At 30.3% G+C, this 12,190-nt stretch overlaps 1 protein-coding gene across 1 annotated transcript; it reads left to right on the top strand.

The window, feature by feature from the left end:
- Positions 1-1,099: 1,099 nt before the first annotated feature.
- On the top strand, positions 1,100-10,077 carry LOC114400830 (sulfate transporter 3.1-like). Its single transcript, XM_028363473.1, has 12 exons — positions 1,100-1,747; positions 2,121-2,328; positions 3,492-3,663; positions 4,600-4,665; positions 5,679-5,792; positions 6,424-6,540; positions 7,308-7,434; positions 7,971-8,257; positions 8,697-8,887; positions 8,976-9,061; positions 9,148-9,224; positions 9,553-10,077. The coding sequence occupies exons 1-12, from the start codon at positions 1,408-1,410 to the stop codon at positions 9,736-9,738; spliced, it is 1,971 nt and encodes a 656-aa protein (XP_028219274.1). The 5' UTR covers positions 1,100-1,407; the 3' UTR covers positions 9,739-10,077.
- Positions 10,078-12,190: the final 2,113 nt, after the last annotated feature.

Genomic DNA, 12,190 nt, shown 5'->3' with positions numbered 1-12,190 from the left:
ATGTTGAATTTTCATTAATTGTTGAAGTTGTTTTTTCATAAAATACTTTGTTCCAAGGAAATATAGACATATATGGGACAATAAATGGAAAAGTGGGATTATATGGAGAAATGAAGTTTCACGCGCGTTTTAATCTCTGCCAAGAAAAATCTTGAGGGACCGTTAATTAGGTGGGAATGTTTCAGGATATTTATCTTGTAATAACCTATATTTCGGTTACTAATATAATTATACATGCTTTAATCTTTATTACCAATAAAAACCGACAAAATCTAGCCTACATGAACCTACAAGTGAAAATCATTATCATATATTTGTAACAAGGATCCACGACGTCACAAGGGAAAAGATGGAATCAATGATCTTAATTAGTGTCGAGAGTATCTGAAGCTGAGATAGGGAGTGAGGTCATATGCCATAAGAAGATGCGTGAGCTTCCTGGCTTTTACTTCCATCATCGTATGTGTTGAGATAGAGGGGCAGGTCCAGGGTAAGATATATATAGTATGACTAATATTTTATTATTTGGCCAGAAATAATGTATATGTTAAAGTTGATATCCTTGATTAGCATGTCACCCTTTCCTCCGCCACTAATCTTGTGCACTATTCTAGCCATTTATATAATAATGGGTCGTCCCTTCCAACACCCTCAAACCTTAAAAAGAGAAAAACTTACACTTTTTTCTCCATGGTTATCACTTTCCTATAAATATATAATTTTTTTTAATCAAAATTATCGATGCATGTAATTTTTTATTATCAAATATTTATACAACATTTAAAGAATTTATATAAATTTTAAAAATAAAAAAACATATATAATTTCCTTATACTTCCAAGTAGACACAAAGATTAAAAAAAAACATTGATCATTCTTGGAACCAATTAAACAATCATTGTGAAAGGTGAAAGGTGAAAGGTGATGTACGGTTGCGATTCTGCCACAGATACAGTTAAGGATCCACACAATGTGGTACAGAAAAAAGAAAATGTCACTAGCTAGCAGAGTTAGCTCTACTGTACTATAGATGTTCTTATATACAGTATGTAAGTCTATAAGATCATTATCTGTGGTATAGGATACTTGTCATTTGAAAAATGAAAAAAAAAAATAGTGAAAAAATAATCATCCCACACCTCAGCATTCCATCCTAGCTCCGCCACACACATGACGAACATAACTGGCCTATTCTTCCTTTATATAAAGCCATATCATTCACAACACCCTCCTCACTTCTAGCACCAACTTTTACCCATACCCCTTCCTCTCTTTGCCTCCCCTTCTTCCTCAACACTTTCCTAGTGCCAGTTAAGACAAACAATACCAAAGCATATTTCAATTGAAGTTACACAAATTACTAGCATATCATATCATATATTTGGTGTGTTGTCTTAGGACATATATATGGGTAACGCAGACTATGCATACCCTTCGGGTATGAACGTGGAGTGCGTGCACCGAGTGGCCATTCCTCCCCCTCAACCCTTCTTCAAGTCCCTAAAGTACTCTATGAAAGAGACTTTTTTCCCAGATGACCCGTTTAGGAAGTTCAAGAACCAGCCAGCCTCTAAGAGGTTCCTGCTTGGGCTTCAGTACTTCTTCCCCATCTTTGAGTGGGCACCCAAATACACCCTCCACTTCCTTAAATCAGACCTCATCTCTGGCATCACCATTGCTAGCTTGGCCATTCCTCAAGGCATCAGTTATGCCAAGCTAGCCAACCTCCCTCCTGTTCTTGGACTTTGTGAGTTGTTATTAATAATTATACTTAATACTCATGTCTTACTTTACCCAATTTATTATTCTTTTGTCTTCATAAAATCTTGGGCTTACATTAACAAGTAAAGTTAAGCACCATCATGATATAACATAATTGACTAATTAACATTTAGTTAAGTATGTAGTCAGAAATTTGATTCTAATTCTCTCATATATTGAAAGATGTTAGTCCCATATTTCAATGACTTGAGATATTAGTTTTTAGTTCTAGGCCAAAGATAAAAAATAAAATTGAAGTTCCTAGCCACTGAACTAACTACATTTGTTTAATTTGGTCAATTTATTTAATGGTGTCTTATTTTGATATTATGGGGGGGAAACGTATATGAATATTGCAGATTCGAGCTTTATACCGCCATTGATCTATGCAATGATGGGAAGCTCAAGGGATTTGGCAGTGGGAACTGTGGCTGTTGGATCGCTTCTTATGGCCTCCATGTTGGGTCGAGTGGTCAATTTCAACGAGAACCCAAACCTTTTCCTCCACTTGGCTTTCACTGCTACGTTCTTTGCTGGAGTTTTGCAAGCATCACTCGGTCTCTTCAGGTAATTCATTATATCTACTTCTATTTAATATAAGATAGTTGTCGGTATAATTGTCGTGATAATTAACACGAAGAATCTCGTGAATATCTATAGCCTAGTTGTAATTTTTTGAATGAATATAGCCTAGTTGTAATAACAAAAATTATTTACACATTAAAGTATATGAATGAATTTACTGACTAGGAATTTATTAAAAGGTGTTTGAGTTTATGAAAATAGTTTATAGTTCTCTTTGTGTAAAAAAAAAAAAGTTTATAGTTCTCATAAATAAATACTTAAATGATTTAGCTGAATGTATGTTAAAATGCAAACAAAAAGAAAATGAACCGCGGCATGTTCTTGTCACTTAATTGTCAGTATCTTTTATCTTTAAAACTCAATTAATTTATAAGTAGCAAATAAACTTGTATTATTTAAAAGATATTTTCTGCAGTGTTCTGTAGTTCGCTATGGGCTGGAGTTTTTTGTCCTTTGGTCATAATTTTGTCTCGTGAAACCTTTTGTATTTTGCAATTATGAGATTCACCCCCCACCCCTTTTCGTAACGCATATAGATATTATCATAATAAAATATTAAACCCTGGAATAAGGTTGTGCTGTGCAATTGGCCCGTTGGCTACTTCCACCTTCATTGATTTGTATCGGATGGAGCATTTCTGTATCAATATACTATATATGGTGTTAGTTTATATCTTTTAAATTTTTATTTTTGTACTCATTTTACACGTTTTTTTATTAATACATTTAATATTTTTTTTCTCTTCCCATCCTATTTCTCTTTTATCGAAGTATATATATCAAGAATTTGAAAGAAATTCTCTCATATTAGCTTTGAATCTTACTGATAAAAAATGAAAGAAATATTAATCTATTATATATATATATATATATATATTATATATATATATATATATGAATTTAATGATGATGCTAAAATATTTTTAAAATAATTATTATCAAACTCAACAAATTTATTGTGGGTTTGTGATTAAATGATAATCCTTTATATATATATATATATATAAATTAATTTTAAATGGGGATACTGATTGACTTTCACTATTGGATTTTTGGCTTAAAATAAGATTATTTATAGTTATGAATGATTTAAATAAATATTATGTTTTGTTGTGTTTGATGAGGAACCATGTGGAGGAGTGCAGGTTAGGGTTTATCGTGGATTTTCTGTCACATGCAACCATAGTAGGGTTCATGGGTGGAGCAGCTACAGTGGTTTGTCTGCAACAGCTAAAATCAATCCTTGGCCTTGAGCATTTTACCCACGAGGCCGATCTCGTGTCAGTAATGCGCTCTGTTTTTTCTCAAACTCATGAGGTACCTACAAAATCAAGCACAACTCATAGCTAGCTACTTCTAACTGTACTCTTCCTCTTCTCATATATCTGCTCTGTATTTTTTTATCCATCACGGTACAAGCTGCAACACATTATTGCCACACCTCACACCAAGCGCCCACTAACATATATAGCTCTATAACAATTTTTGTATTCTGAAAACAATCACAGTACCATTGGTCCATTACATTTTGAAGACATGATAGTTGTAAAACAAAAAATTTAATCGTCCTGTATTAATAACATAAAATAATTTTATACATAAATCATGATTTATTATTATGAATTTTAAAATAATTATATATTGTAAAAGTCAACAAATCAGTCATATATGATTGATTAGGATTGAATAATAATATAAAATATATAATATTTTTTCTCCAAAATTAATTCATTACATTTTATATATATATTATTTAATTAAATTCAGATGTAGTTCACTAAAATTTATGAAGGCCTGGTTGTTGAAAAATTGGATTGAACTAGTTTTAATAAAATTAATTTTAAATTGTTAAGCATAATTTTAATGTATATTTATATTAAAATTTAACCATAAATTTACATTATAACATGTGTTTTCTAATCAGAAAATATGAGAATTATTTCTTTATTTTCTAAACATAAAAATAAGAGCCACTTAATCATTAAGTACAATTTTTCTATATTTTTAATTAATCAATATTTAAAATACTAGTTCATCAATTGTTCAAATATAATTTAAATTATTAATCTGTTAAGTAATCTATGTATTTTGTTAGCCAGATTTTAAGTCGTCATTAACTAAACTTAATTACAAGAAATATTGTACACCAACACTAAAAGATGTTCATGAATTATTTTCTGAAATCTCTTTCTCTCTTAAACTCATTTTAAGCCATATTTTTGCTTTCTCATTTATTTATTAATCTATATGCAGTGGAGGTGGGAAAGCGCTGTGTTAGGTTGTTGCTTTATTTTCTTCCTCCTCGTCACAAGATACTTCGTAAGTGATATCTAGCTAATCCATGCCTTAATTATTCTACACATAGTGGAAGAATTCAACGTTTCACTTATTGTGTTGCACATTATTTGGTGGTAAAAGTTTGGATTAGAGGAAGGTACATTAGAGGAAGGCACATTATCTTTCATTTAATCCTTTCATTTCTTTGTTTTTTTATTTTATTCCTCAAGTAAAGTTGTAAAGCTAATTACCAAACTAAGAAAAAAAAAGAAACTAAATGTTATATTATACCAAGATCCATGACTTTAACTGTTGAAGTGTGATCGAAGGGACAAGAGCCTAACCCCGTTACCTCTTTTCCTCTTATTAAAATGATCAACTTATTCTTTCGATCAACTCTATTTTCATTTCTAACGTACCTTTCCCCTTTGATCCCTTATATATTCAAAGTTAAAATGAATTTTCTGAGACTATTGACTTATATATATATATATATATATATATATATATATATATATATATATATATTGTGATGTTCCCAGCTACAATAATGACAAAGTAACATAGTAATATAATATACCATAGACTATATATAGTAAATAATGTTCATTTTTCTACTATACTATTATTTATTAGTTATAATAATATTGTAGTCAAACTCATCAAACTTGTTTCCATTAGGTTCCCACTTCGGAGCTATTATTCGGTGAACCTGACGGAAAAGGACATAAATTCCCTTCACATTGCTAGTCTCATATTATAATCGTTTAAAGATAAATGTACAGTAATAATTTTATAAAAAAAAAACATTAGGACCAGTTTGTTTCAATTTTTTTTAAAGAAAAAGCACCTTTTTTAATTTAAATGCACATTTTAATTAGTACATTTTTTAATACCACAGGAAAAGTTCAAAAGTGTTTTTACTTCTGAAACAACAAATTCCTCCTTCTTTGTTTTGTGTCATATAAATTAGCAAATGTGCATTAAAATTTAAAATTTCCAAAAAACCGTTCTCAACTTTTATCCAAACATAACCTAAGTTTTTGTGATGGCAGAGCAAACGACAGCCGAAGTTCTTCTGGGTGTCAGCAATGGCACCACTGACATCCGTTATACTGGGAAGTCTGCTGGTCTATCTCACACACGCTGAGAAGCATGGAGTTCAAGTGGTGAGTACTGTATTAATTTCCATTTTGTAATGCATTCATGAGTCACGACTTTTGCACTCGACCAAACACGGCACTAGTGCTGCTAGCCTGCCTGATAGGAATAGGACAGACACTGAGTCTCACATGTATGAAGGCCTTTTGGGTTCTTGTCATTGGCCCAATCCTAAATTATTGTCCTGCCCTACCACATAACCACCACTCTGTGGGACCCTTCAACACTTTCTTAACCATTGGCCCGTTTAGCCAATAGCATTTTCTTGTTATCCATTAATTGTGTAGTACAGTATCACTCAAACATTTTTTCTTGGCTGGAAAAAAGTTTAGATTAGGAAAAATCACTCTCCCTTGTGAGGTTAGAGAAGACCACCAACCTTCATTAGCAAGAATTTGTAATGAAATTTCATATTGTTTACTAACAAGAAAAATCCAAGAATTGAACTCAAACAACAACAACTAGTGTGAATAGAAGACTCGATCATTCAGTGTCAACCTGTGCTTGCTTATCATTCAAAAGGTTTGATTAAGAACCTAATAATAATTTTTAAAAAAATATGGGGATTTGTTAATGTTTTATTTTGTGAAGTCAAGTGATAGCAATAATGATTACTATTTTTTTTAAATGTTGTTTCAGATAGGAAATTTGAAGAAGGGGCTGAATCCACCTTCGGTGACGGATTTGGTGTTTGTGTCGCCTTATATGGGCACTGCCATAAAAACTGGACTTGTCACTGGCATTATCGCACTTGCGGTTAAGTATCTCAACCTCATTTCCTTTGGTAGAGGGTAACCTTGTGAGTTGTGACATGCATGGTCCATGACTTAATAGCTGAATTGACAATTCTCAACTGTAATCAATCACACCCTTATTAATATATAGTTTTAAAAAATCATTTTAATTATACAATTTTGAAAAAACAATATTTTAACTTCTGAAAAAAAAACTCTAAAAAGTTGTATCACGTATTTTCTTAAATTTCATCAACAGATACTTTGAGCATGTATAAAGAGATGGTTTAATTAAATATTTATTCAGTATTTTTTTTATTAAATGAAAAAAGCAATTAATCACATGGTCCGGATCCTTTCCTAATTTGGCGAAGTTGTGTTTTGTCTTTGAAAAGCATTGTTGTTGACCAAGCAAAATAATGTACAGTCACATCAGATCACTTTCTTTTTTTGTTTTTGTCGACCTCTCCTCTGATCGAAAGTCTTCATTTCTAAGAGCTTGTTCCAAATGCTTTTCTATACTAAAATAATAATATGATTCAACTATGTGCATGTTTTTGCATGCAGGTGTTTTAGTTTATTTTTTTAATGGCACTATAGTATAGCCTTTGGCAAAAATAGATCAAAACTGGACAGAACATAACATTCGAAATGTATTCCATATTTGGTTTATTTTTAAAAGAAAATGAGGAACATAATAGAACAAACAATTTTAGTCCAAATTATTGAATGCTGTTTATCAGTCATGTCAGCAAGGCCTTAAGGACAGAATTAATTGATCTTGTGCAGGAAGGAATAGCAGTGGGAAGAAGCTTTGCAATGTTTAAAAATTATCATATTGATGGCAACAAAGAGATGATAGCTATTGGAACCATGAATATTTTCGGATCGTTCACCTCTTGCTATCTCACCACAGGTAATTCTTTCACTAATAAAATTTAGTATAAAATGTGTATAATGTAATGAATTGTAGAAAACAAATGTTAGCAACATATTTTTTAATTGAATACTTTTTATGATCAATTGAAATTTATTAAAAATACACATATTTGTATGTCTCTCATCTTAATTAATTAATGTGTTTTTACTCTTGATTTTATATTTTTTGACAAATTTTTAACCAACAATAAAGCTTTTACTAACGATCATACATAAGTTTGGTGTTTTACCTCAACCAGCTCAAATTAGTTAATAAACCATACTGATATTTTTAATCATTCATGTTCATTTTTTTTACCTATTATGTTCATTAATGTTGTATTATAATGTTTTTCATGTCATATGATTTGAAAAATTTGTTATATATCCCCATGTTGTGTTATATTCGTGTTCGCTGTATGGGGTCTATGTTTTCAAGCTCGATCTTCATCTTGAACAAAAAACAACAAACTAATCTAACAATTTTCTGCATCATTTGCTAACAAGCTTGTCATAAAAATAATGTTGTTTCAGGACCATTTTCGCGTTCAGCAGTGAACTACAATGCTGGGTGCAAGACTGCTGCATCAAACATTATAATGGCAATAGCAGTGATGTTGACATTGTTATTCTTAACACCCTTATTCCATTTCACTCCCCTGGTGGTGCTGTCAGCCATAATTGTATCAGCAATGCTCGGGCTCATTGATTATCAAGCAGCAATTCATTTGTGGAAAATTGACAAATTTGATTTCTTAGTGTGCTTCACTGCTTATGTTGGCGTAGTCTTTGGCAGTGTTGAAATTGGCCTAGTCATAGCAGTATGTGTCACCCTGCTCCCAACTATCCCACTCTAAAGACTTTTTGTCTTAGATCTTGTTTGAATCAACTTCTCAATAAGCATTTATAAAAGAAGACAAAAACATAAAATGAAAAAGCTTTTCCCTCACGTTAAAACCAACTTATACTAACGTCGATCCAATTAATAAGAAACAACTAGTTTCTTATAAATAGGACTAGAGATAGTATATTAATTAATTTGAAGAAACTCTTTCATTTAACTTCTTCGAAAGCTAATTTTAACTTATATGTAAAGCTAATTATAATTTATGAGATAAATTTAATTTATTTTACTTCCTTATTTTATTTTTATATAAATACTTGTTAAGAAGTTTTTTTTACAGAACCAATGGACCATAGACATTTTTGGGTTCTAATACAAGGGTTAAGGAAGCTGATGTGTTTTCTGTGAATATTTAGGTTGCAGTATCTCTACTTCGAGTACTTTTATTTATCGCAAGACCAAGGACATTTCTCTTAGGCAACATTCCAAATTCTGCAGTATACAGAAATGTGGAACAATATCCAAATGCAAACCATATTCCTGGAATCCTAATTCTTGAAATTGATGCACCCATCTACTTTGCCAATGCAAGCTATTTAAGAGAAAGGTAAGCCACCAGCGGTTTTACTCCTAATTGCACGCAAAAATACAGCCTCCAATGAAATTGTAAATTCATCACAAAATTTTGTTCTTAGGATCACAAGGTGGATTGATGAAGAGGAAGATAGAATCAAAGCTACAGGGCAAACCAGTTTGCAATATGTCATAATGGATATGACTGGTAATTTATTCATTAAAGAAATGAAGTAATTGACAATGTGATTAGTAAGATTATTAATCTAACTTGCAGTGTGATTTTATTTGCAGCTGTTGCTAACATTGATACAAGCGGAATTAGCATGCTTGAAGAGTGCAAGAAGACTACTGACAGAAGAGGGTTACAAGTAATTATTTTCTCCTCTTATTGTGATAGCAAAATATTTTTTAACACAATTTTTTGAACATATTTTTTATTATTGATTAAAATTTATTAAATATTATAATATCAAGAAAAGAGCTCGTAAATAAGAAGTGAAATCTATTAAATTATGTGATTTTTGATAAATTCTAATCAATAATAAAAAATGTGTTTAAAAAGTATGGTAGAGATTGTGTTCTAGCATTTCTCATTAAGCTAATTATATAACTAATATTTTTGGCTAAATAGTTTTACTTTGAGAGACACTTAAATTGTTTTTTTAATTATTTAATCATTCCTTCCAATGTGTGTAGCTTGCTTTGGTCAATCCTGGAAGCGAAGTAATGAAGAAGCTGAACAAAGCCAAGTTCCTTGATGAACTGGGTCAAAAATGGATCTATCTCACAGTTGAAGAGGCTGTTGGTGCATGCAACTTCATGCTCCATACATACAAACCAAACACCATGAAGGATGAATCAGAAGGTTGGAACAATGCCTAATAAAATAAAGCATTGTTTAGATCTCGTAAAGCTTACGAGGTTTAATATTTTATCTTTATTAACCTTACAGTATGTGGCGTGAGAGTTTGAGAATCATGCTGCAGAAGGGTTTAGAGTGATAGTTGCATGAGTATTTTAATTTCTCAAGATACTGAATTGGAAGAAAGTTTCCAACATAGGCTGTTGAATCTTTATGTATCATGCATGCTTAATAATCTATTCAAATAGAAAGTGGCTGCAATGGAATTGAGAAGTGTTCCGTTGGAAATGTTATAGAGCTGATCAGTGATCAATGGAAATTATAAATAAAATTTTAATATGGTGTTTCTCCCTCTCTCATATTTCAGAATTTGGCCTTCTACCTAAAGTAGGGATACAATGATTTGAATTGGGTTGAATTTTGTTTATTTTTTTAATTTAATTCAATTAAATTTAATTGGGTTGAATTAAATTGGTTATTGAAATGAGTTATTAATTTTTTTTTACTTCTTTAAGTCTTAAAAAAAATTAAAAAGAAATTCTCAAACTCCAAAAAATAGTAAGAATATTTTTTTATAAAATAATATGATATATTTTTAAAAATTAGTATTCGTAAAATATTATACTTTTCAAATGATGAACAGAAAAATATAAATCATAAATATATACTTATAATATTATTCATAAAATAATATATTATCTTAAAATAAACTCTAAAACAATATATTATTTTAAGATAAATAATATATAACTTTGGGAATGAAATGTATTTAGTTTATAATTTTTATATTCATAATTTATTAGTACGTGAGTTGAGTTAAATTTTGGTCATATTCAAAATTTTAAATTTATCATCTAATCCAATTTTAATTGAATTTATTAAAATAAAATCAATCCAATCTAATTATTTAGTTGAATTTACAAAAATTTAATTAAATTCAATTGAATTGGATGAATTGGCGGATTGAATTTGATGTGCTTACACTTCTACCTAGAAGTGTCAAATTAGACTATTTGAGCTTGACAAGCCATAGTGTGAGTGGACCCAACTTCTTGATTTTTCTCACCTGAGCTATTGCTTCATACACTTTTTATATTACTTCCTGCATTTTCTTTTTCCCTCTAAAATGTTCATTCCGTAAATTTACTTATTGAAATGCAATTCATTTTTGGCTTCGAGAATATCAGCTGGCTTGCTCCGCTATTATCAGCTACATTCAAATGAGTTTGAGGTTGAATCATATCATTTTTTTATTTTTTCAGTCAAAAAATAGAACTAAAAATATTTTGTGTTCAAAAAAAAATCTATATTTGCATTTTTTGTTTTCATCTTAAAGACCTCTTTTCCTTTGGTTCTAATTTATTACCCTGAGATAATGAATTGAGTTTGTATAAGCATTTTGGATGATGCTATTGAAATAGCCTTTCTTGTTATATTTTTCTGACACCCCACCCATTTCATAAAATATTTTCTCAGGTTTAACGAAAATTACCCAATATTTGGGAGAACCTTTTCCGGATACCCCACCCATTTCAGTAGGTTTTTACTGTAATCCATTTGTCTGAAAATATATGTACCCATATTTTAAAAGATTAAAAAATATTTTAGTGCAAGAAGCAACATGAAAGTGTAGTAAGCAATAACCTCTCACCTGAATCATTTCTATTTTTGCCTATACCCATAATTTTTTGTACTTTTTGCATGTATGATTTCATCTAAATGATTGTTTATTTGAACATTCTTACCTTTTTTTAACCAAATCCTTATTAATAACAATTGGATTTTGTTTCCTCCATGTAATGACTAGCCAATATAGCTCCTGAAAGACACGATCATCGAAATACAATTATGACATTAACTTGTTGCCTCCTTCATATTCTGTGTCGACCAGTTTTTGTGCGATAAGATCCACTTTGTCACTAGTTGTTATACTTGGCTTGCTGTCAAAAACCTTGTCACAACATAGTAGTATCTTGTTATCGATACCTCTTGTATCTGATGGTTTCTCTAGCGACAACTATGAATCACTATTTTCTGTGGAGAAAACAATTTCCTTCTTTAGGATTTTCCAAATATTGCAATTATTCACTTCCTTTAAACACTTACTAAAAAAATACATTTTTTTACCATAGGAATATCTTCGTCTTGGTCAGAATTTAGTATGAATTATTATTATTATTATTTGGAAAAGTATGAAACTGATTGTTAGTAATAGAAATGATTTCTCCAAGTTTTAAAAGGGTTTTTCTTTTGGGTAGACTAGAGCAGCTCAAGGTTTCCATATTGGACTAATAATATGAGAAATGATAATAACAATTTTTTGTTACACTCTTTTAACATATTATATTTTATTTATTGTAATTTCTTGAAAATTGGAAAAAAAATTATGAGTCTCATATAATATTTAATAAATCTCTCATGTTGTAATTTTCAATAAATTTTAGTCAATAATAAAAAAAGTGTTAGTAAAAG

This window comes from Glycine soja, chromosome 19 (assembly GCF_004193775.1).
Source record: "Glycine soja cultivar W05 chromosome 19, ASM419377v2, whole genome shotgun sequence".
NCBI lineage: Eukaryota > Viridiplantae > Streptophyta > Magnoliopsida > Fabales > Fabaceae > Glycine > Glycine soja.
The sequence above is the reverse complement of the archived record's forward strand: the minus strand, read 5'-3'. Positions and strand labels throughout refer to the sequence as shown.

Bases quoted from the DNA above. Each gene is read 5' to 3' on its own strand.
- LOC114400830 (XM_028363473.1), top strand. From the start codon at position 1,408: ATGGGTAACGCAGACTATGCATACCCTTCGGGTATGAACGTGGAGTGC. The intron at 4,666-5,678 runs GTAAGTGATATC...TTGTGATGGCAG, and splicing joins TCCTCGTCACAAGATACTTC to AGCAAACGACAGCCGAAGTT. The intron at 9,225-9,552 runs GTAATTATTTTC...CAATGTGTGTAG, and splicing joins CTGACAGAAGAGGGTTACAA to CTTGCTTTGGTCAATCCTGG.